This window comes from Myotis myotis, unplaced genomic scaffold (genome assembly GCF_014108235.1).
Source record: "Myotis myotis isolate mMyoMyo1 unplaced genomic scaffold, mMyoMyo1.p scaffold_m19_p_5, whole genome shotgun sequence".
Lineage (NCBI taxonomy): Eukaryota > Metazoa > Chordata > Mammalia > Chiroptera > Vespertilionidae > Myotis > Myotis myotis.
The window spans coordinates 68,331,012-68,357,270 of NW_023416357.1; the positions used below are offsets into that span (position 1 = coordinate 68,331,012).

Genomic DNA, 26,259 nt, shown 5'->3' on the forward strand with positions numbered 1-26,259 from the left:
GGCAGCGCTGGGCAGCCCTGTGCTCGGCTCCCGGAGAAGCGGACGGTGCAGGGCGATGTAACGGAGCAAACAAGGGCGGCAGCGGTGAAACCCACAGCAGGCGGAGCCCGCGCCGAGGCCCCGCCTCCTCGGGGGTCGCGGCCCACGCCTCCCGCCGGGGTCCGGCCGCTGCCGAGACAAACACCCAACACAAAAGAGGGGCCGCTCCCCTGTGGCGCGGACCCAGCCCGGACACCCACTGGGTGATTAAAGTGGTGCTTTATCCGATGCCCGGGAAGGTGGCTGTCCGGAGCTCCCAGCTCGAGGACCAGGAAAAACCCCCATCACCCTGTCTGGAGGTGCGAGGGCAGAGAGAATGAATGCAGAGGAGGCACAACAAAGGATCTGGCTGCCAGCGCCGGAAAAACAGAAAAGAAAAGAAAAAATAAGTGAGGGCCCAGGAAATGGCAACGCCGCATCTCAAGTCAGCCTTCCTGAAATCTAATAGGTAACAAAGACCAACCCCAGCGCTTCTGAGATGAGAACAAATACAAGGATTGTATTTTAAACGCTCTAAGTGTGTAAGGTCGATTGTATCTCTATATCCTCCTGATACTCAACCTTCCCTAAATTAAATAATTAAAAAAAAAAAATAAAAAGCATTCCTGCCAGCAAGGTTCCTGGACAAACACTGTCATCCTTACTTATGCGACTAACTCACTTTCCAGTCATTCCTTTCAGTGATTGAGTTAAACATTCAGTGCATGTTTCTCACATTTTACACTTCTTTTTAAAATAGCAGCTCCCCTAGGAGGCTGCAGCAGCAATGGCCTCTCAGTCTTCTTCCTGCTCCATTCACACCTGACAATCTTTGCTTCTCTTGCAAAGAAAACTTGGCTGAACAAAGTCAGTTCTGGTCTATTACTTCACTCTAGGCAGTCTTACCTTTCTTGAAAAGGTGGAGAGCGATAAGGGCTGAGGTTTCCTACTAAATATCCATCTCTGCCAGTGATAATTAGATTAGACACAAATGTAAGATTTACCACAGGGGCCAACCACTTTCCTTAAGCAGGTTGGCAGAGCTTGCACTGGGCTCAGCATCAGTGGCAGGGTGCAGGGTGGAAATGACCTAATTTACTGGAGCGTAGGATTTTGCAGGCTTGATGAGACAGGGGTTTTTCTTATTTGCCTCTTCTTTTGGTCGTTTAAAATTTTTTCCTCTTTGGCCCAGAAGTCTAAAAGTACATAATTTTTTTTTTCCTGCACACCTCTTCTTAAATGTCCAATAATCACTCCTTGACTGTTCTACCAGAACGTTGGTCTCCCTCTTCAATGTGTTGCTTTCCTTCTGTGTTGGTCCAGATAGCCTATTAGGACAAGCAGCAAAAATTAACATGCTGAGTGTTCATTTGGGGGGCGGGATGGGGGAGGGGGGGGCTCAAGTTCTGTAGAACCTTGTGCATGCTCTTTGCTTTCGTAAGGAAAACTAATAGAATCCAAATGAGATCTGTAGCTGAATGGATTCCTCTTTAATATTAACAATACTTGACAGATTGCTCTAAAAGTGAAATTTTCCATGCCCAGAATGGCTTCTGGGCATGATAAAAATCACAGTGTTAGAGCTGAACAACTAATCTTATGCCTGTTTTACAAGCAGGGAGGAGGAAAGTAGAGACAAAGAGGCATACAAGCCAAATGTTTTCCCAAAAACGTGCCCCCGAACTCCATTCAATGATCTCCACTTACATCTCCCTTGTGAGAAATGGGTCACATGTCCACCCTTAGCTTCAAGGAAGGCTAGAAGGTGATTATTTTACTCTGGGAACATTGATCGCTACTCTAAACAAAATCAAGGAACGGAAGATATCAGGTAGGTAACTGATAATTTTATGTTCTGGGAAATGACTGGTTTTGAATGAAATGGTATCTAACCCTTACTACTCTTTTTTTTTTTTTAATTAAATCTTTATTGTTCAGATTATTACATTTGTGCCTCTTTTTTCCCCCCCATAACTCCCCTCCTCCCAGTTCCCACCCCACCCTCCGCCCTCACTCCCCACCCACTGTCCTCATCCATAGGTGCACGATTTTTGTCCAGTCTCTTCCCGCATCTCCCACACCCCTTTCCCCCCCGAGAATAGTCAGTCCATTCCCTTTCTATGTCCCTGATTCTATTATGATCACCAGATTATTTATTCACTTGATTCTTAGATTCACTTGTTGATAGATGCATGTTTGTTGTTCATAATTTGTATCTTTACCTTTTTCTTCTCCTTCCTCTTCTTAAAGGATACCTTTCAGCATTTCATATAATCCTGGTTTGGTGGTGATGAACTCCTTTAGCTTTTCCTTATCTGTGAAGCTCTTTATCTGACCTTCAATTCTGAATGATAGCTTTGCTGGATAAAGTAATCTTGGTTGTAGGTTCTTGCTATTCATCACTTTGAATATTTCTTGCCACTCCCTTCTGGCCTGCAAAGTTTCTGTTGAGAAATCAGCTGACAGTCGTATGGGTATTCCCTTGTAGGTAACTGAGTTTCTTTCTCTTGCTGTTTTTAAGATTCTCTCTTTATCTTTTGCTCTTGGCATTTTAATGATGATGTGTCTTGGTGTGGTCCTCTTTGGATTCCTTTTGTTTGGGGTTCTCCGCGCTTCTTGGACCTGTAAGTCCATTTCTTTCACCAGGTGGGGTAAGTTTTCTGTCATTATTTCTTCAAATAGGTTTTCAATATCTTGCTCTCTCTCATCTTCTGGCACCCCTATAATTCTGATGTTGGTACGCTTGAAGCTGTCCCAGAGGCTCCTTACACTGTCCTCGCATTTTCAGATTCTTTTTTCATTTTGCTTTTCCAGTTGGGTGTTTTTTGCTTCTTCGCATTTCAAATCTTTGCCTTGATTCTTGCGCTCCTCTGGTCTGCTGTCGGGAGTCTGTATAATATTCGTTATTTCAGTCCGTGTATGCTTAATTTCTAGTTGGTTCCCCAATATAACATCGAGGGTCTCATTAGTTTTCTTGTAGATCTCATTAAGTTTATCGGCGGCTTCTAAACAGTTCTTGAGAGACCTTAAAAGTGTGGTTCTGAACTCTATATCTTCCATTGACAATTTTGTCCTGTTTCTTTGTCTCCGCATTTTGTTATGCTTCCTTGGTGCACCCCCTAGTGGTCTTTGTGCGCAGTCTTATAGTTAAACCTTGATTGTTGTAGCTAATACCAGGGAGGGTTTGACCTCCAGGCCAAGTGGCTATGAGAATCAGCTGTGTCTGCAGTGAGAGAACTTCTGTCCTCTAGGGAGGTGCTAATCTAGCCTTTGCCTGAGGCTATCCGGCAAATGCCTCTGTGCAGGGCTTGGGCGGGGCGGGGCGTGCAGGATCAACAGGGTGGGCTGGAGAGAGCAGTTATGGCGGCTCTCAGTCCTGTCCCCAGGGGCTCTGCCTCTCTGAGTCCCAGCACCCGCTGCAAACCTCAGAGAGAAAGCTGCACTTGCTCTGACCGAAGCCAGACAGTCCCGCTTCTCCCGTTTGAGTCAGGGTCCCTAAAGACTCGCCCAGATCTGGAGCTCAGAGTCTGCGACTCCCTCCCGATTGAATACGCCAACCTCGCCCTCCGCCGCCAGCCCGCTCCGCGCACTCCGCACCTCAGAATTTGACTTCAGCACTGCGCCTCCTCTGAGTGTCCGTATGCGTTTCTCTTTCCTCCTAGTTGTAGGACTTCCACTCAGCCAGCGTTCCTGTGGTTCTGGGAGATGTCCGTTCTGTTTTTTAGTTTCACTTTTGAAGTAGTTGTTCAAGGCAGCAAACTCTGGCGTTAACCTATGCCGCCATCTTGGTTCTCTCCCCTACTCTTTTTTTTTTTTTTTAAATTTTTTATTGATTTCAGAGAGGAAGGGAGAGGGAGAGAGAGAAACATCGTTGATGAGAGAGAATCATTGATCGCCTGCCACCTGCTGGGGACCAAGCCTGCAACCCAGGCATGTGCCCTTGACCTGAATCGAACCAGGGACTCTTCAGTCCTCAGGCCAACTCTCTATCCACTGAGCCAAACCAGCTAGGGCTAACCCTTCCTACTTTTAATGCTAAGACCTCTAGGATCCCTTTACTATAGGGCAGCGGTCAGCAAACTTATTAGTCAACAGAGCCAAATATCAACAGTACACAATGACTGAAATTTCTTTTGAGAGCCAAATTTTTTAAACTTAAACTATATAGGTAGGTACATTGTTATTAACTTAATTAGGGTACTCCTACGGCTTAGGAAGAGCCACACTCAAGGGGCCAAAGAGCCGCATGTGGCTCACGAGCCACAGTTTGCCAACCACTGCCCTAGGGCAACATTAGCCCCCACTCTTTCCCACTCTTTTCTGTCCACTTGATCACTTTCTACTAGGAAATACTCCAGGCAAAATTATCCTTATCAATTGCTTAAGTTCCTACCCAAGACAAAGTTGGGGGGTTTGGAATGGCTGTTAGAATCAGCTGCTGCAGTGGCAGGAAGGAGAACTGCCTGAGTCCAGATCCATGTCCAGAAGTTAGAACCCAGATAGGGTCCTGAGCATTTACTCAGATGCCTGGTGGCATTTACCACTCTTCATTGTTGTCAGTGTGCAAAGAGCACTATGGAGCAGTAAAGACCTTTCAAAGATGACAGGCATATAAAAGGAAGACCACATTAAAATTTCCCCTGAAATTCTCTGCGTGGACTTCAAAGACACAGGGTAAGACAGTTAATAAATGCCAAACAAAAGTTGCTTTATTATTTCTCTTACTTCCAAGAACAAAATAAGATTAATATCGGACAGATTAATGTCAAACTTCTTTCCACAAAGGAAACAAAATTTTTAGAAGATTAATTCATATTTCTCAAAAATCATGAAATTAACATAACACGTGCTGCTTCATGAAAGACTTCCTCACCTAAGAGAGAGATTGTTAATAGAGGGATTATGTCATGTGTGAATTTTTCACAATGAGAAGACTAGCATATATATTTTAAACAATATTTTTAATTGATTTCAGAGAGGACGGTAGAGGAGGAGAAAGATAGAAACATCAGTGATGAGAGAGAATCATTGATCGGCTGCCTCCTGCATGTCCTACACTGGGGATTGAGCCCACAACCTGGGCATGTGCCCTGATTGGGAATTAAACTGTGACCTCCTGGTTCATAGGTTGACGCTCAACCACTGAGTCACACCGGCTGGGCACGACTAGCAATAAAGGGTCACATGCTGTGAGAAATCTGCTAATTTCCAACTTCCATGTAAAGGACAAAACTTTCCAATATAACTGCTCTACTGCCATGACAATTTTAGAAGTAGTTGTAACCAGATCCACAGCTTTTGACTTCATTTTCATCCACAACACCCTGTTTTCTCTATCTAATGGTAATCAACATAACATAGTAATTTCAACAAATAACATTAACAAAATACACATTTTAAGTGTTTTTTAAACTGTGGACACAGACAATAATTGCATTTTGAAGGTTTAGCAATTGAAATCTATAATGATCAATGTTTAGCAGTTTAATGTAAGAATTAGAGACTAGAATAATCTAAAAATATCTTGGTTTTAATAAACCCTCAAATTTACTTCAATAGTTTTTATTTGAAAAGTATCAACGTAAAATGTAGCATTATGACACAAATGCATCCTAACACCTGAACCCAGTTGTAATTTAAAATACCATTTTCTAAACAGCTGCATTGATGTATGATTTACATTCCATTAAACCCACCAATTGTTAAGTGTACAGTTTAGTGATTTTTATTAAATTCTGGATTTGTGGAATCATCTCATAATCCAGTTTTAAAACATTAGAATATCTCTCCATTTGTTCAGATTTTTAAAAAATTTTCTTAGCTCTGCTCTATAGCTTTTAGTGATCAGATATATTACACTTGTTTTATTAAGTGTGTTGCTAAGTATTTTATTATTGTGAATGAAACTGATTTCTTAATTTTATTTTGGGGTTGTTCATTGCTTTTATATAGACACTAGAGGCCAGTGCACAAAATTCTTCCTGGGATCAGGCCTGGGATCAGGCCTAAACCAGCAGTCGGACATCCCTCTCACAATCCAGGACCACTGTCTCCTAACTGCTCACCTGCCTGCCTGATCATCCCTAACTGCACCCCTCCACCAGCCTGGTCACCCCTTACTACCCCCTGCTGCTGGCCTGGTCACCCCTCACTGCCTCCCCACACTGGCCTGGTCACCCCTCACTGCCCCCACCCCCCAACTGACCTAGTCGCCCCACCCAGGCTGCTGCTCAGTCGTTTGGTCGCCTCCTGCCGGCCTGGTTGCCCCACGCAGCCTGCTCAGTAGTCCGTTTGGTTGCGATGGTCATTTAGGCATATATATATATATATATATATATATATATATATATATATATATATATATTATGGAGAGAGAGAGAGAGAGAGAGAGAGAGAGAGAGAGAGAGAAAGAGAGAGAGGCCAGATTATTATGACTACCCCATCAGTACTTTGTTGGGCCACCTTTCGCCTTCAATACTGTGGCGATTCTTCTTTGCATTGATTCCACAAGATGTTGAAAAATGATGCGAGGAATCTGACACCATGCCTGATGAATAGCACTGTCCAGTTCTGTGAGATTTGATGGTTGTGGAACCAGCTGCCTGATGGCTCTTTTAACTTCGTCCCACAAATGCTCAATTAGATTGAGAGCTGGTGATTGTGGGGCCATCTAAGCAAGGTAAAGTCTCCCTCGTGTTCTTGAAACCACTCCTGCACAATACGAGCACCGTGGCATGGCGCATTGTCTTGTTGGAAGAAGCCATCTCCCCATGGGGACACGCCATCAACATGATAGGATGAACTTGATCAGCAATGATACTTAGGTATGTTGTGCTATTCAGATGTTGTTCCACACGAACTAAAGGGCCCAAATCATGCCAGGAAAACATGCCCCAAACCATAACACTGCCCCCACCAGCTTGAAGGGTTGTACTCATGCATATGGGGTGCATGCTTTCATGCTGTTTCTGCCAAATTCTCACTCTGCCATCTGCATGATACAACTGGAATGTGATTCATCGGACCACATGACCTTTATTCCAATGCTTGACTGTCCAATCCTTGTGTTCCTGTGTGAATTGGAGACGTTTTATCTTGGTAACTGCAGACAGCAAAGGTGTTCAAACAGGCCTTCAGCTTCCATATCCCATATGATGCAGTGTACGGCTTATTTGCCTACAAATGTCAGGTGGTCATAATAAATCTGACCACTCACTTTCAAGTATATCCCACATTCAAAGGCTATTAAATTGTGTTGTTTACCCATATTTTCAGAAAAAAATCACTTCTACTGTCGAGGTAAACAACCTGCTTCCCTATTTATAATGGTCTAGCACTCTAGCAACTTCAGCGAGAAATTATAGCTAATTTGCTGACAAATGTCAGGTGGTCATAATAATCTGGCCACTCAGTGTAGATGTATACAGATATATATAGATATAGCTAAGAATTGCATAATGAGCTGTATCTTGCAGTATTGCAAAATTCATTTATTCCAGTAGATTTTATTTGTAGATTTCTTATATTATAGATACTCCTCAACTTATAATGGGTTATGTCCTGATAACCCCAGTGTAAGTTAAAACATCTTAAGTAAAAAATGCATTTAATACTACGCTGTAGAGCAGTGGTTCTCAACCTTCCTAATGCCGCGACCCTTTAATACAGTTCCTCATGTTGTGGTGACCCCCAATTTCATTGTTACAAATTGAACATAATTAAAGCATTGTGATTAATCACAAAAACAATATGTAATTATATATGTGTTTTCCAATGGTCTTAGGTGACCGCGGTGAAAGGGTCGTTTGACCCCCAAAGGGGTCGCGACCCACAGGTTGAGAACCGCTGCTGTGGAGTATGGGCTGTTTATCCTCATGACCAGGTGGCTGACTGGGAGCTTGCTGCCACTTCCCATCAGGAAGAGAGAGTATCATACCACACATTGCTAGCCCAGGAAAATATCAAGATTCAAAGTTTGAAGTTCAAATCTTGTCATGCACCATCTGTATCTGTAACTAATGAAGTTTTACTTTTTCCTTTCCATCTGTATGCTTTTGATTTATTTGTCTTGCCTTATTACTCTGGTTAGATACCTCCAGTACAATACTGAATAAAAGTGACAGGAGTAGACATTCTTGCCTTATTCCCAATCATAGGGGAGTATTCAGTCTTTACCCATTAAGCATTAGGTTAACTACATTCTATAAATTTTGATATGCTGTCTTTTTGTTTTCATTCAGTTAGAAATATTCAAAATCCCCTTGTAATTTCAAAATTATCCTAAATTTCTAAGTATTTCCAGATTTCCCATATTTTTTTATGTTGATTTCTAATCGAATTCTGGCTTGAACAGAGACCATTCTTTGAATGATCTCAATGTTTTAAAAATAATGAAGCTTTTTTATGCTCTAACATGTGAGTGAGCAAATTCCTTTTGGCTCAGTGAGCTAGTAAACATTTTATACTTGCGGCCATACAGTCTTTGACTACTCAACTGCTCTTATGGGATGAAGGCAATCATCAACAATAGGTAAATAAATAAACATTTATTTACAAAAATAGACAGCTGCATAAGCATGTGAAAAGATGCTCAACATCATTAGTCATTAGTTAAATGCAAATCAAAACCACAATTGATATCATTTCACATACCCATTAGAATGGCTATAATTTTTAAAAATGTAATGTATTGGTGACAACAGAGAGAAATTAGAACCCTTGTACATGGCTTATGGGAATGTAAAATGGGTGCAACCACTGTAGGAAACTGTTCAATGGTCCTTCAAAAGCTAAACATAAAATTACTATTTGACTCAGCAATTCCACTTCTAGGTATATACCTAAAAAAATTGAAAACAGGGTCTCAAATAGATACTTGTACACTAATATTCACTGCTGTGTTTTTAATGATAACCAAAAGATATAAACAATCCAAGTGTTGATCAATAAATGAATGGATAAAAAAAAATGTGGTATATACAAATAATGGAATATTGTTAGGCTATAAAATGGAATGAACTATGCTATAGTATGGATGGAATTTAAAAACATTATTTTAAGTGAAATAAGCCAGACACACAAGAACAAATATTATGACTTTACTTATATGAAATATTAGAATAGGTAAACTCATAGGGACAGAAAGTAGATTTAAGGGATTGAAGGGAATGAGGAATAGAGAATTATTGTTTAATAGGTACAGATTTTATGCTTGGGATGATGAAAAAGTTTTGGGTATGGATAATGGTTGAACAATATTATGTAATTAATGCCACTGCATTGCACACTTAAAAATGGTTTAAAAGGTTTTTAAAAAATTAGGTAGCTGGGAACCAGACAAGTGGCTTGTCTTAGCTGATTGGAGTGTTGTCCTATATAAAAAGATTATGGGTTTGATTCCCTGTCTGGGCATATACCTAGGTTTTGGGTTAAATCCCCAGCCGGGGCATATGGAGGCAATCCATGGCTGTTTCTCTCTCTCTCTCTCTCCCTTCCTCTCTTTCTAAAGTCAATAAAAATATAACCTTAGCCAGGCTGGAATCGTTCAGTGGTTGAGTGTTGATCTACGAACCAGGAGGTCATGGTTTGATACACAGTCAGGGCCCATGTGGGTTGCAGTTTTGATCCCCAGTGTGGGATGTGCAGGAGGCAGCTGATTAGTTATTCTCTCTCATCACTGATGTTTCTATCTCTCTCTCCCTCTCCCTTCTTCTCTGAAAGCAATAAAAAATATATTTTAAAAAAATATCCTCAGGTGAGGATGTAAAAGAAATTAGGTAGCTGGCCATTGGGCTATAGTTTGCTGACCCTGGCCTATTGTATGATCTGTTTGGGAGTAATACTCCCTGTGTGCTTAAAAATAATATGTATTCTGCTGCTGGGTGGAGTGTTCCATGAATACCAGTTAGCTAAAGTTGTTTTTCCATGTCTTATGCCTTTGTTCTTCTGTTCCTCCTTTATTGTCTTTTTTTGTGTTAAATATTTATTAGTATATATATTTTATTTTTTTGCTGACTTTTAACAAACTTATTATTTTTAAATAGTTACTCTAGGGACTAAAATGTAACTCTTAACTGATCCCAATCTACTTTAGATTTATACTGACTTAATTCTGCCAAAATGTAGTAGTCCCAGTTCTCCTCCCTCATTGTCATGCATATTACTTCTACATATGTTATAAATGCAACAATATAGTCTTATAATTATTGCTTTACACAATCTAACAAAAATGCATGTTTTTAAAGAAATTAAGAGAAAAATATATGTATAGTATTTATTTACTCATAAATTTATAATTTCTGGTGCTCATCATCTCTAATTATCTATAGTCATTTCCTTTCATTCTGAAGATATCCTTCAGTATCTCTTGTAAGACAATCTGTTAACAATGAATTTCTTCAATCTCTTTTTTTTTAAAATATATTTTATTGATTTTTTACAGAGAGGAAGGGAGAGAGATAGAGAGTAAGAAACATCGATGAGAGAGAAACATCGATCAGCTGCCTCCTGCACATCTCCCACTGGGGATGTGCCCGCAACCCAGGTACATGCCCTTGACCAGAATCGAACCTGGGACCCTTCAGTCCGCAGGCCGACGCTCCATCCACTGAGCCAAACCGGCTTCGGCTTCAATATCTTAATTAATCTATAAATCCAAAAAAATTGCAATAAAACATTCAAGTGAGGGGATTAAGCAAAAATAAAACACCATATATTCTATATAATAAAAGCCTAATATGCTAAGTGTCTGACTGTTCATTCGACCATTAGACCAGGGGCAGATGCTCTGACTGGTAGGTTAGCTTGCTGCTGGGGTCTGGCCTATTGGGACTGGGTAAGACGTGCAGGACATGCCCTGGAGCTCTCCTACGGTTCCTCCCTGTGCCCTCTCACAATCTGGGAACCCTCGGGGGATGTCAGAGAGCCAGTTTTGGCCTGATCCCCACAGACCAGGCTAAGGGACCCCACCAGTGCATGAATCCATGCACCAGGCCTCTAGCATATTTATAACACAGAGACACAGTGGGGTGATAGCCAGAGGGAAAGAGAGTTAGGGGGTAGGTGGATGTGGGCAAAGGGGGGAAATGGGGACATGGGAACAGAAAGAGACTTGGTTGGGATGATGAACGCATGATGCAGTGTGCAGATGATGTTTTGTTGAGTTGTACAATTGAAATCTATATAGTTTTGTGAACCAATGTCACCCCAATAAATTCAATTAAAAATAAATAAAATTAATTCAAAAGAGGAATGCACACAAATGCCCAAGGCAATTTATAAAAAAACAATGTTCTAGCAAATAGAAAAATGAATCCATAATAATTAGAAAAATTGGTATAAGAATGAACAAATAAATCAATAAAACAGAAAATCTAGAAAAAAAATCATGATTAGAATTTGCATGATTTATATTCACCTACTAAATAATAACAGTGGCCGAGACCGGTTTGGCTCAGTGGATAGAGCGTCGGCCTGCGGACTGAAAGGTCCCAGGTTCGATTCCGGTCAGGGGCATGTACCTGGGTTGCGGGCATATCCCCAGTGGGGGGCGTGCAGGAGGCAGCTGATCGATGTTTCTCTCTCATCGATGTTTCTTACTCTCTATCTCTCTCCCTTTCTCTCTGTAAAAAATCAATAAAAATATATTTTAAAAAAAAATAAAAAATAAAATAAATAATAACAGTGACATTTCCAATTAGTGATGAGAGCATAGGTCAAATGGTGATGAGAAAACTTCTGTACATCAAAGATACCAATGTTAAAAGAAATGAGACTGGGAAAAAGCATTTGCAACATATACAACAGATAAAGAATACATTTAAGAATATATAAAGAACTTCTTATAAATCAATAAGAAAAAAAACAAAACCTAATAGAAAAATGAATAAGGGATAAAAACAAAATATTTGAAAATGGGGGAAAACAAAGGACCAATAAGCATGAAACGATGCACAACCATAATAGTAACAAAGGAAACAGAAATGAAAACAATGAGACCCCATCATTCATTCATCAGGTTATCAGCAATTAAAAAAATCGATAGTACAAATTTTGATGTTGTTAATCCTCACCCAAGAATATTTTTTCCATTGATTTTTAGAGAGAGTGGAAGGGAGGGGAGAAACAGAGAAACATCAGTGTTGATTGGTTGCCTCCCACATGCGACCTAGCCTGCAAAGGAGATACCTACCCTTGATCAGAATCAAACCCTGGACTCTTCAGTCTGCAGACCAATGCTCTATCCACTGAGCCAAACTGGCTAGGGTGATAATATAAATTTTTAAGAGTGTGAGGAAATGTGTGTAGCTTTAAGAACTTTTGGTTTTTAGTATTGATATAGCTATTTTGGAGGGCAATTTGGCAACAGTGTCTAAAATGTTAAATGACTCAGCAACTTCACTTTTCAGTATCTGTTGGAAGAAGTATCCTTCAAGGAGATATATATAAATAATGTTAATTGTAACATTGTTTATAATGGTAAAAAATTGGAAGCAATTTAATTTCCACTAATTAAGAAATGCTTGAATAATTTATGTTGTATTCATATTTTGGACTCCATATAAGAATACAAAATGTGTGTGTGTGTGTGTGTGTGTGTGTGTGTGTGTGTGTGTTGAGAAAGAGAAACAGAGGAAGGCACAGAAAATATTTGGAGAAATAATGGCTAAAACTTCCCAAATTTGATGGAAAACATTAATCTACAGATCCAAGAAAATACAAAGAGGTTCACACCTAGACACAAGCAAGTGGCTGTGTCTTCCCACTGTTTCCTCACACAGCATGAGAGGTGAGAGAGCTCTCCAGGGTCTCCTTATAGGTGCACTAATCTCATTCTTGAGGGCTCCACTGTCATGACCTAATGACCTCTCAAAGGCCCACTTACATTCTGATACCACTGTGGTTAGGATTCAAAATACATGTCATAGGGGTCATGTCTTCACAAACATGAATTTTTGAGGAGACACACTTAGTCTATAGTAATATCCTTCACGTGTATATTGCTAGTAAGTTTGAATGCTATAGTTTTTGTCTGTTGATCTTGTTTCTCGTTGCCTTGTTGGATTTTTTTTATTATTTCTAATAGTTTTCATATTTAATTTAGTAATAGAGCAAATGACATTAATATTTTTTTCCAATTTTGAACATCTCTGGCATAAATCCTGCTCGGTTATGACAGAATTCTATTAATACATTACTGAGTGTGATGTAATAACAAGTTCTTCAGCATTTTTGCTCTACTGCCTACATTTGTCCCATCTCAGTACTTCCTGGTGGCCTAGGGCTCTTCCTGTTCCCTGAATCTGCCCTTTCTGAGTCTGTAGCACATTGGAAGTTGTTCCCGTGGTAGTAGTAGCTTATCTCTGTTAACATTATTCCATCTGCTTTGCATATTTCAGGATTCCTTATAATGCTTTTTGGCTCACACAGTATCTATTTCGTTATTAAAATACTGCTATTAATTTAAAAAGAAAGAAAAGAAAAGAAAAAAGCATATGATCTGTCATATCTAGAAATTTGGGATAGAGGAATAGGAACCTTTGCAGGGGCTCCAACTTCCTTCTTATCCCAAATCCAAGACTGATGCCATTTTTAGGCTCCTGTTGGAACCTGATTATTTCTAGTACTCTCTGATCTGTTGAAATATCACCAAACCAACCAAACCAAACAAAAACACAAAATAAAATGAGCCACATCTACCTAATGTCTCCTCCTTTTCTAATAATGTGGTTTTTTTGGTTGAATTCCATAAAATGTTAACTATTAGGAAAAAAGGTGGCACACTAGCCAAAGTTGTCTGTAATGTAGATATGTCACATTATACCTGTCCAAGATGGTTTTTCAACACCCATTTGGAACAAATGCCTAGAATTTCTTCTTGGAATGAACCAGCTTGGTATGCCACCAATACTGTTTTTCTCCTCCACATCAGAATAGGATTTTGTTTTTTTTTCAAGTGAAGTGCTGGTGATCTTAGTAGCATTAAGCAGCATTTTCTTTTCAAGTCCCCTCTCTCCTGTGGTAAAAAGGACACTGTATCTTCTAACAGTTTGTTTTCTTCAGAAGCTTATCACACACAATCTTTGGCCTAAAGAGGGTGGCAAACTACTTTGGGCTTATTTAAGGGCAAAGAATAGGTCCTTGTCTTAGAGTTTCCCAATGGCAAAGTTGGAACTGTGTGCATATATTCTAAATTAATCCTTAGTCCCCAGTACATGTTATTTCCCTAGCAAGCAAGACTCTACCCAGGAGGAAGCTAGGATGGCCAATTTAGGCTAGCATAGAAGCCAGCATCCCCCTAACACACTGCTGAGCACATGGCCTTTAGTGGCTGAATCCCAAACCCATTCAGTGAATCCAAATATGCTAAGCACATTCATTCATTTATTCAATATGACTGACCACCTACTATGGGCCTGGTAGTGTTCTGGCAGTGCAGATTCAACAGTACACAAGATTCTAAAAATATAAATGCTCTTTTAATACCATGCTATGCTTTGAAAGCTTCAATTTTGTGTTAGGTTTTTTGATGCTGAGGTAACATGATGCCGGTAGGGAGGGCAGAATCTTTTTCCTGCAGGGCATACTGTGAAATGATATACCATTTCTTTCCTAGGAAATGAGATATGCAAAGAGATCATCAGTTTGCTTGTCATTAGATATGGTAGAACTATATTGGATAACCAGTCTTTTCTTAACTAAGATCCTCACCAGTAACCCACCCCACACCCTTTCACTTTGGGGCATCATTCTTTGAGGGAGGACATAATTCTTTAAGGTTCGGGGAAGGTAGGGTTAAGAGAGAAACTCCCTCTGATCAATACAGCTGCAGCATCATTATAAATAATTCAACCACATACTCTGCTTCTCTCATCAAGCCTGGCTGTGTTTCTGCCACAAAAGTTTGCTCATTCTGAGGCTGAAGAACCTCCCCTCAGTACTTTAGTCATTGTCTTTGTATCATTCTTCCTACTATATAGCTAAGTATCCATGTGTTTTACCATCCTGAAGGATTTTGAATGCATTGTTGCTTTGAGATGTTTTAAGCCAGAGATGAAGGGAGTTACTTATTAGTGCTGGTAATAAAATAAATGGGCTTACTCTAAGAGCCATCTTTCTGCTGTTCCTTATTTATTTTAGAAGGTTGTTTGATAAGTGAGAGTTGGGGGAGGGAAGATATGAGGGGGAAAGAGAATTTATAGGATCTCAGAGTTAGATTTAGTATGGTTTTTCACAGCAGTGAGTGCGAATAGGGTATGTAAGAGGTAGTACTTAGTGGAAGATTGGCTGCTATGTGATTATCAAACAAGATGATGGGCTCTGGCAAAAATGATAAAGTGTGTCTATTGTTCTATTTTGCCACCAAGACATACTTTTACTATCTCTTTCTTATTATGCCAGTGTTCCTCAACAAACAATACAGCTCAAATCTCCATGAATTTAAATTAAGAATGTTAACACCAATATAGGCTACTGATTTATTAAGTATTTGCAAGGACTTAGCACTGTTGTTCTATTATAAAGGAGAGAAGTATCTAGAAAAAAATTTTCAGAGTAGAAAAAAATGCCAAGAAAGGAATTCTATAAGCATCATACTATAAAAATAACACTGACTTTGAGGAGCAGGAAGGACAAGCTTTTGGCCAAGAGGGAGGAATATTACCACCTGTCCCTGAACTACAAACTAGCCAGCCAAGGCATAAAATAAAGCTATGGTGCATGTTTAAAATTTTTAAATCATCTTATTCTAAATAAGATCAAGGGCACAATGGGAAAAGCATGTTGAGAATTTTACCTATTAACTATTTTCAGCTTTTTGTAACTGCCATCTTTACTCTCTTTGCACAGAACCCGGCTTCACAGTCTTACTATTCTTGCTGCTTCCCTTTCTCCCTGTTGACTCTGCTTTCCTTCATTTGCTTCTTATGTGAATCCATAATTGAAATGGAAGGTTCTGTGTTTTCTGTTATTTGAAGGACTCAAATGACGTTTGTGGCCCTTTTCCCCAATACACACACGTTTAGACAGGGAACACACCAGGGCTGGTGTACCAAAGCTTCTGGGTACTCTGAGTTTCCTGCCACAGCCAATGCTGGCTGTGTACTCTGGCAAGCAATAAATAAAGAAATAAAGAATTCAATAGTTTGAATAGCTTGTCTAGTGTCAGAAGGCAATCAGTACTAATAACAAACTGAAAATAAATCATGACCCCCAGCCATAGCCTTAGGCTCTGATGCAGAACTCATATCACTTCGTTTACCGTGACATGCACAATTTTGAATTCTATCAGGGGAAACGTTATTATATTATTTTCCATTGTAGAGGATTCATATACAATGATTTTCTTCTTAAAACATTTCTGGAACATAGTAGCAATGTTTACAAATGTTTCCTTAGAGAAGCAATATGGCTACATTAATATAAATGAGAAGAATATTTTCTGCAAATATATCTATTTTAGAGTTGTATCAGCTCTAGGGGAGAGCACTGTATGTCACAAAGGCATGTCACAATATATTGTTTACTCTTAAAAAGGAAAATTGTCAGTACTTCCCTTTTAGTATCCTTATACGTAAAGATTCATAATATGTTTTTCTATGTGTAATGTGTACATAGTTGAAATATTCTTATCTTATGATTCCAAAAGTTTCCAGTTTCTTTTTTCAATACACCAAATTTGGTTTATCTGTATGAAAAGAAATACTTTCTGTTTAACTGTAAAAGTACTTGTTGAAGTACAAACTTTAAAAATGTGTTTCACATTACCTAATTATTTTGTTAACAATGAGACAGAAATGACTATCAAATATAAAGCATCCAATACCTTTTAAACTCAGAAGTATTTAGTGAATGGATGAATAAATGAATGACTATACTTTATAGCTGGAGAAACCGAGATCAAAAGAAAGGTTTTAGCCATAATCAAGTACAATAAACCCAAATAAGTAATTGTCTAAATATCAATTCAAATATTCTTTTCCTTTCTTTCCTTAAAAGACAAATGAAAACTTTAATATTGGACATTTGCTCTTTGAAAGGGAAATCTGAGAGTAATGCCTTTCAGAAAAAAACCCCAAAAACCTCCAGATAAAAATTTCAGAATAAAAATAAGAAAAGTATTTCTTCTAAAACCACTTCTGTCTTTTTTTTATTCTTCATTGTAAGAGTCTAAAATAATCATCTGAATACTATGAAGTTACAGAATCTCATCAACTATAACTAAATTGTGGATAAGGGAAAACTAGAAACTAAGTAAAGTTCTAACTTTAAAAAAAATTGTATACACTACCTTGTTTGCATTTTTAAATGACTACTGCAAGTGGGAAATAAAAACGTAATACAGCCTTATTTTCACCTGCCAACAAAAGCCACAATTCTATACTGAGAAACTATATTCTATGGTGCATGAGTCTAAAATGTATTGTCTCTTTTTTCTTTTACAGAACCTTCAGAAATGTGTCCAACTTTTTAAAAAAAGAAAAAGAAAAACACATTTTCCAGCTTTCTTTGCAGCTAGGGGTAACCAGTCAAATGTTGGGTGTTGTTGGGTGGGGCTTCTGGGAAAGCCCTTTGGCCCTCTCCTTCCTTCTCTTCTAACTAAAACAGTTTTGACGCCTGGCATTCCAATCCCATCTTGGACTATTGAGGAGAACCCAAGGATAATCATGTGCTAAGATATCTAGAGAAAGAAGAAAGATGAGCCTGAGTTCCTAAGAATGGTGAGACTGCCATTCTAGCCTTTGACTACCTACCTCCCATCTTCTTTTACTCGAGAAAATTAAACTCTAATTTGTTTAAATCATGTCATTTGAGTTATTATACAACCAAAACAAGTTCCAACTGATATAGCCACATTAGAGCTATTTGACCTTTAGCATTTAACTTCTCTGTATCTTAGTTTACTCATCAGTAATAATGGGCACAATAACAGAGAGTTGTCATAAGGATTAAGTGAATTAATACCTGTAAAGAGCTTAGAATTGTCACCAGCACACTGAGGGCTCCATGAATCCTCTGTTGTTATTCTTCTTCACTTGCACCATCTATACTATAATGCCTGGTGTATAAACGTAAAAGAAAAGGGTAAATGAAAAGGAGAAATCACCACATTCCTTTCTTGTCACATTCTTTTTTTAAAAAAATATATTTTATTGATTTCAGAGAAGAAGGGAGAGAGAATCATTGATCTGCTGCCTCCTGCACGCCCCCTACTGGGGATCAAGCCCGCAACCCAGGCATGTGCCCTTGACTGGAATGAACCAGGAACTCTTCAGTCCGCAGGTGGACGCTCTATCCACTGAGCCAAACCAGCCAGGGCTGTCACATTTTTCAGAAACAGAGACCTGGGCAAAGAGCTTAACAGAACAGTGACAATACTTCTTAATGAAAAGCACTTTACAGATTACCAATGGTGTTCAGATACTAAATTCCTCTAATCCTTACCAGAGTTCTAAAATGAAGGTGAATGTTGAAGTTTGTTTGTGTTGGCAGGTCAATAGCTGGCTGGCTGAGTGGCCAGGGTCCAAGTTCACTGTTCCAGTAAGGGCCAGTTGGCGTGCTTCCATTTCATGGCCCTAGACAGTGAGGCCTACTGAGCCCTGGCGAACCGCCCTCTGAACATGATTCCAGGTTTAAACTGTATGAGAGGAGACACGAGGAAGTCTAACTCAGACACACTCCCGAGAAACTCTAAGCATCTGCCTTCTCCACCTGCCAGCAGACGCATACAGTTGGCAACCAGGCTTTTTTTTTTTTTTTTTTTTTTTTTTTTTTTTTTTTTTTTACGAGAGAGATTTCCTGATTTTTTTTCCCAGAACATTTGTTTTGTCAGCTAGCTTATTTAGATGCCTTCAGAGCCTTAGGATTTTAACTTGAGGATACTTCCAGGATTAGCTCCATTTCAATCTTAGTCACCACCTGATACCTGCCGTATTCATAAACTCGCCACTTCCTGCCTGTACTCCACTGACAGGGCGTGGGTGTTTCTTTGACCAGGTGCCTTTGATTGTGGCCATATTTTTATCACTTGTTATTCCACATTCCAGTCTTTCATTGCTCAAAGGATTAGAAAATCCCTCAGGAGATCAACCAAAGGACTTGTTTGCATGCATATAAGCATAACCAATGCAATGGACACAGACACCAAGGGAGTGAGGGCATAACCGGGGGTTTGGGGGTGGGGGGACTGGGGGGGTTAGGACAAATATGCAATACCTTAATCAATAAAGAAAGAAAGAAAAAACAGAATAGGGGGAGAAAAAAAAAGAAAATCCCACAGGCAGTGTGTTCTCCCAGGTCAGCTGCCAGGATGGTTCTATTTTCTATGCCACACTTGTTGCCTTTGCTTGGACCCTCTTCTCAGTTCACTCGCTATGCAGTCTGTGGCTCTAAGGCAACTCATCCCGGGAAATTCTCTCTGAGGAGTCCATTCCCACTAGTGATATCCAATCAGGTAGGAATGACTTCCTGTAATATGTACCAGAATGAGGTCCCGCTTCCTTATCTTAACAGGCACTAGCAGTATAATAACAGGGTTGGGGGGTGGGGGAGATAGAGAGGAATTGACATGGAGTTTTTAAAAAGTAGAAAGGTATAAAAATGCACTATACTTTTATCTTCCTCACCAAAACCCATAATCCCAGTCTAATAATGAGGAAAGGATCAGACAAACCCCATTTGAGAGACGTTCTACAAAACACCTGGCCAGTACTCCTCAAAACTGGCAGTCATCAAGAAGAAAAGTCGGAGAGACTGTCACAGCCAAGAGGAGACATGATGACTGAATGTGATGTGGTCCCTGGATGGGATCTTGGAACAGAAATAGGACACCAGGTAAAACCTAAGGAAATCTGAATATAGTTAATACTGCATTAATATTAGTTAATTGTAGCAAATGTACAGTACTAATGCAAGATGTTAGTCATAGGGGAAACTGGATGCTGAGTATTTGGGAATTCTCTGTCCTATCTTTGCAATTATTCTGTAAATCTAAAACCTGTATAAAAAGTTTATTAAAAAAAAACATGGGCAATGTAGCCAAGTCCTATCATATTTGTGAGATTCTACTGGGCTGTCTGATATATGTCCTCTCCGTTATACAAACTCTAAACCAAACAGCCTCTCCTCTCTTCTGAAGAGCTTTGGGCATTTTAGAGATAGGAACATGTCAGTTGTTACTACTTCTACTGATCCAGGCGCCACATTTTATGATTCCTGTGTCATACAGCAAGGGGATCTGATTTAGGGAATGGCTTGCTAGAGGTCATCAGAATGGGGACTTAGCTAGGTGGGGAGCCCTGTTTGTTTACCTTTCCCAGTACTGAGGCAGGATAATAAGAAGCTAGGAAAGTTCCTTGGTGAGTGGAATAGGGAAACTGAGACAAACAGTTAAACAGCCAAGCAATTTACAGCCAGATAATAAGTCAGCAGAGCAATTTATAGACAGGTAATAAATTGCAAGGTCATATCTTCCCTAACCAAGGGATACTTAGGAGCAAATGGTTTATACATTCTGGACCCTATGGGGACAGACTCACCTTGGTCCCAGTCTCTCTTTGATGACATTCTTTGAAGATGAAACTTACCAGAGAATGACCCTAACCCCGCTATATGCTCATTTTGATGAATCAGCACATTAAAGGACACACTGGGAAAGCTGATGAATATGCTATTGAGATATTCCTGAGACCTCCCATAAAATTCCCACTTTTGGAAAACAGATCAAACCCTTAAGATAAAGGACCCATGCATGTTCTCTCTCTTGAGTTCACCTGCACCTTCCCCTACTTTCTTCCCCAGGCATGTTGTCTTTGCTGTCTTTCTCATAAACTCTAATGGTCCCCATGAGACTTGCAATGCAGTGGCAACTGAGGAGTGGTGGAATTAAAAAACAAGAATATTGTTCTGTGACCTTCCAGTTATTGTTGTTTAATTATTTTTGTGGTTTTAAAAATTATTTTATTAAGTCACTAGAGGCCCGATGCACGAAATTCATGCAAGGGGCTTGGCCCTCGCCCTGGCTGCCTCTCAGCCCTGCAGTCCTGCCACCCCCGCCCCCAGGTTGTTCCGGAAGGTTGTTCCAGAAGGTCATTCCACTGTCTGGTCTAATTAGCATATAAACTCTTTATTATATAGGATTCCTTAGCCCTTTCTCAAATATAACAAAGATTATTAAGTTGGCCATTTTTCCTAATAACTGGTACTAGATATCTGGAATCGAAAAATGCCAGGCTATGTCAAATGAATGAAAATTTGAATTTCTGCTGAGTCAGTTGGTCTTTGGGTCACTATTATATGTAAGTGTATGATTATAAACATATTCACACATATATAGTTGTATCTACAGGTCCATTTCTAGAAAACAAACTGCCCACACTTGTTGCTCCTGCAGAGGACTAGGGAATGAGGGGTTGGGCGTGACAGGGACACCTTCCTGTCCACAGAACCTCTTGTGTCCTGTTTAACAGAGTTGTATCAATGGTTTAAAAGTATGATGATACTTGAGGCACTTGTTTGGGTAGTGACAATCACTTTCCTCCTGGGGTCTCTGGTCTGAAATTCTTCTTGTACTGTGTGTTTAAGGGGAAAAGATGAAAATCATTAGGTCTCCTGTGTTTAAAGCCAGGTTACTAAGTTACCCAGAATCTGTTAATAAAAAAATAAATCTTTGAAATAAAAACATTCCCCATAAATCAGAATATTTTGCAACTGTGTCCTCAGTTGACAGTTTCTGCCCTCTTCTAAGACAATAGTGAAACATAACTGAAATAAGATGTAACATTGCAAGTAAAAAGGAAATGGAGGGAAAAGCATTTCATTTTAATAGTCAAGCATCTTCACTGACGCCTCTAACACCAAATTCTCTCTCCTCCCCAAATATACCATCATAGAACTCTGGGGACAAGTGCATTACAGATATACTCTTTATTGAATATTAAAATTTTAATGGGTAACTTCCATTATGTTATTATATATTTATAAGCAGAGAAGTGTTATTGTGTCTCCCATAAATATTTTTTTTTAAAAAATATATTTTATTGATTTTTTACAGAGAGGAAGGGAGAGAGATAGTTAGAAACATCGATGAGAGAGAAACATCGATCAGCTGCCTCCTGCACATCCCCCACTAGGGATGTGCCCACAACCAACGCACATGCCCTTGACCGGAATCGAACCCGGGACCCCCCAGTCCGCAGGCCGACGCTCTATCCACTGAGCCAAACCGGTTTCGGCAAGAGTATGTTTTAATGTCTGGTAGGGCTAGTTCCCTCTATTTTTTTTCTTTCCAGTTTCATAGTTACTCTCCTGTGTTCTCTAAAAACGCAAAACAAAACAAAACCATGGTAATTTTTATTGGGATAGCTTAAATTGATAAATTAACCTAAGGGAAAAACATGTTTTGATGTTGAGTCTTACCTAAAAATATGGCATAATCTTTTCATTTTGTTCAAGACTTTTTTGTCTTTCACGTGTTTTATTTTTATGCTTTCCTCATAGGTTTTGGACATGTCTTAAGTTTACACATCTCTCTTTTGAAATCATAAAAGGGAAATTCTCTATAAGTCTACTTCCTAACTAGTTAAGGTGTGTGTGTGTGTGTGTGTGTGTGTGTGTTGTCTTTTATTCTTCTTAGTAAACATTTTTATTGAACTGTGATTATACATACAGAAAACTGCATAAATCATTGTGGACAGTTTCATTCATGAAGTGAATGCACCTCAGAACCAGCACCTGGATCATAAAACGGAGTATTACCAGCACCACAGAAGCTTCCTTGTACCCTTCCAGTCCTTGTTGAGCTAAAGAGGACGGTTGAAAAAAAATGTATCCATTATGACTCCTTTTATATCAAAACCAGATAAAACTAATTCGCGATGACGTCAGGATAGTGCTTACCTTTGGGGAGGGAGTGCCTGCAAGTGGGCGCTGATTTCTGACACCACACGTAAGTTTTTATTTTGAACTTCATTTAAATGGAATCAGAGTATGCACTCTTTTTTGTCTTGTGAAGGCTACTGATATTTCTGTTAATAAATTGCTACTTTACTAAGTTCTCACAGTGTTTCTACAAATTCCTTGGGTTTCCCAGATAGAAAATCCTATCTGCAAAGAGTTTCACCTCTTCCTTCCCAAGCTTCATTAGCTAAAACCCCAACACAATGTTTAGTAGTAGAGGAGATAGTGGGCTTTGTTCCTGACTGTCGTTGGAAAGCCTCTTTTGTTTCAATATTAAGATGCTGTTTTTGGGCAGAGGTACAATGTTAATCAATTACCATCAGTTTCTACTTGAGTATATTTAACATGAATGAGTGCTCCATTGTTATACCTTTGATGCAAAGATGGAGATAATCACATGATTATTCTCATTGACTCTTTTAATATATTAGTGGATTGTCTAGTATTGAATTTTCCTTGCATTCCTATAATAAACTCAACTTAGTCATGACTTATTACTTTTTGAAAGTGCTAGTGGATTATTTGCTAATATAGTTAAAATGTTTGCAATGATATTCCCAAGAGTCTGTAATTTTCTGTCAGGTTTTAGAGACCATGCTATTACATTCACTTCATAAAATGAATTTGGAAGTCTTTCTCTTTTTTTTGACACTTTGCGGTTCAACATTCTTTTTCTAGTCTCTGGGATTCTTTAAACATCAAGACTATTTACTCTTACAGATTTGGTAGTAATCTTGAAACAATCTGTGCCTGATGCTTTTTTTGTAAGGAGTCCTTTAACTATGTTTCTTCTATGGTAATAGTTGGTTCTGAATTTTTATGTCTTACTAAAGTAAATTTTGGCAATTTGCATTTTTCTAAAAAAGTTATTTTTCTAATTTATTATATGAAATTATTCAAAGTGGTCTTATAATTTTGAAAATTTCCCTGATTTATGGTTATTTCTATGTCATTTAAATTTTTGTTTCCTCCCCTTTTTCCTTAAGTAGGTTAGCTGGTGTTTTGTCTTATTCTCTCTCCCTTCTTCCCCACTTTTTACTAATTATTTCCCTCTGCTTTCTTTTGGCTTGCCTTTTCCCTCCAGTTTTAAAGACTTGGTTGCTTAAATTTCAGCTTTCCCCATTTTTACTGATATAGTTCTAAATACTATTTTATTTCCTGTCATAACCTCTTTAAAAAAATACTAGGTTTGCCCTGGCTGGTGTTGCTCAGTTGATTGGAGCATTGTTCCATACGCCGAAAGGTTGCAGGTACGATTCCCAGTCAGGGCATATGCCTAGGTTTTGGGTTTGATCCCTGGTTGGGGCAAGTATGGGAGGCAAATAATTGATGCTTCTCTCTTAACATCAATGTTTCTCTAGCTCTCTTTCTCTCTCCCTACCCATCTCTCTCTAAAAAAAGAAAAAGAAAAAAAAAAGAATCAACAAAAACATATCCTTGGGTAAGGATTAAGAAATAAAAAACTTAAAAAAACATTTAAATAAGACATACTAGGTTTTCATCAGTCTCGTGGTGATGTCTTTCTGGCGTGCTTTCATTATGGTGATGTTGGTCTGCTTCTTATTTCTTATAACTCTGAATGGGATTTGACTGTAATCCTTTTCAGCTGCTCAATTAGGAAAACAAATTGTTTTTCTGAACTTTTAGGAGGGAGGGTGACGACTTTTCTGAGATCCATGGTCCTAACATTCCCTTTTCATTTTTACAAAGTGATTTACAGGTTATATGGTCTGTATTGGTCTTCCTTCCCAATATTTACCTAGACTTTCTCTTCCCTTTGTCCTATTGTACTTATCCTGTCCAATTTGGGTACTAATTCTAGTTTTTTCCTCAGTGCTAGATCCCCAGGGGTGAGTATGGGACGCAAACAATTAATGCTGTCTCATTACTTTTAAGAGCTACACAGGAAAGGGCCCAGACTGCTCTAGGACAATCATCACATCTTATTGTATTGCTGTAACACTCACCTGAAAGTGGGAACTTGTAGAACCCCTCCTGGTTTCAGCTTCTGTTCTCAGATTGGCCCACTGTACTTTCTAGTGAGAAACTGTGGGCAATGTTATAGTTCTATTTTCAAGGCTGTCAGAAACCAGCTGCCTGCCTTCCATTCATAGATACTGGGACCATGTTGGGCAGTGATTGTCCTCACTTACTTGGATATTCACATCCACGGGGAAACCTTGTCCTTTAGTTTTGTAGAATACTGTCTGTGGCTATCCTAGTTACAACATATTCAAATGGGGAGATTAAAAATTCATACTGCTGACATCATTTTCTCTGAGTTTAAACTGAGATCTCTATTGTAGAAAAGAGGTTTTAATAACCATAATTTTTTGTAGTTATGACAGAAATTGTAATTAGGAATGTTCTGTATTTCAGTTACTATGCTAAGTACTTTATATGTATTATCTCATTTAATCTTCAAACAACCATATGAGTTAGATATTCTCCCTCCCCCGATTTTATCAGTGGGGAAATTAGTGTCCAAGGCCACACTGCTGCACTGCCAGATCTGGAATTTAAGCCCATCATCTTTACTAAACTGACTCTTAAATCCTATCACGTCCAGTAGTTTTCAAACTATGTACCACTTCCAGCAGAACTTCTATTTGAATTTAAATATTTATAAGTAACTATTTAAACATCTAATGAAAATGTACACAAATTACAGATCAAATCTAAAACACTGTAGATGATAAATAGGTTGAATTGTGTTGTATGACCTGACTAACCTTGTTTTTATGAGATGCTCAAAACAAAGCTTCTACTATCGCCTAAAAAGTACCATATTAAAAAAGAGAGAGAAAATACCATATTAGAGGTGGGGATACAGCATTGGGATTAGTTATTTGAGATTTTGGAGCTCATATTTCTCTTCTCATTATATCACCATTGCTAAAAAACAAAGTATATATGCAAAATATCACTTAAAATTTACCTAATAAATACTTTTCTTGTAAATAACTATTTAGAGAAAGTTAGGAATAATTTCTCCACAATTCACACTAGTCTGGTATTTTTTGGTCAGTACGCTGCTGTGGAATATGACAATCACTGGTTCATAAAGTTTTTTTCTATTTTTATAGATAACTTTTTTTAAAAAGATGTTTTTACTGATTTTAGAGAGGGAGAGAAGAGGGAAAGATAGAAACATCAATGCATCAACATCAATCGGCTGCCTCCTGCACGGCCCCTGCTGGGAATTGAGCCTATAATCAGGGCATGTGACCTGACTAGCAATAGAGCCAGCATGGGTTGACGCTCACCCACTGAGACACACCAGTCAGG

General features: G+C 38.9%; 1 protein-coding gene across 4 annotated transcripts in view; it reads right to left on the bottom strand.

Moving 5' to 3' along the window:
• Window positions 1–16,414: 16,414 nt before the first annotated feature.
• Window positions 16,415–26,259, bottom strand: part of PGGT1B (protein geranylgeranyltransferase type I subunit beta) — a 50,959-nt gene continuing 41,114 nt past the window's right edge. Inside the window, exons 9-10 of one of the 4 annotated variants that reach the window (XR_004967338.1) lie at window positions 17,980–18,073; window positions 16,415–16,702 (exon numbers count right to left, since the gene is read on the bottom strand). Coding sequence is in view for 2 of the 4 variants with exons in the window: in XM_036307757.1 (XP_036163650.1) it covers window positions 21,490–21,584 (95 nt within the window). In the remaining 2 variants the exon portion in view is untranslated. Of the gene's footprint in view, window positions 16,703–17,978; window positions 18,074–18,459; window positions 18,653–21,335; window positions 21,585–26,259 lie in introns of those variants that run through there. The other 3 variants (XR_004967339.1, XM_036307760.1, XM_036307757.1) reach the window with 3 other exon arrangements.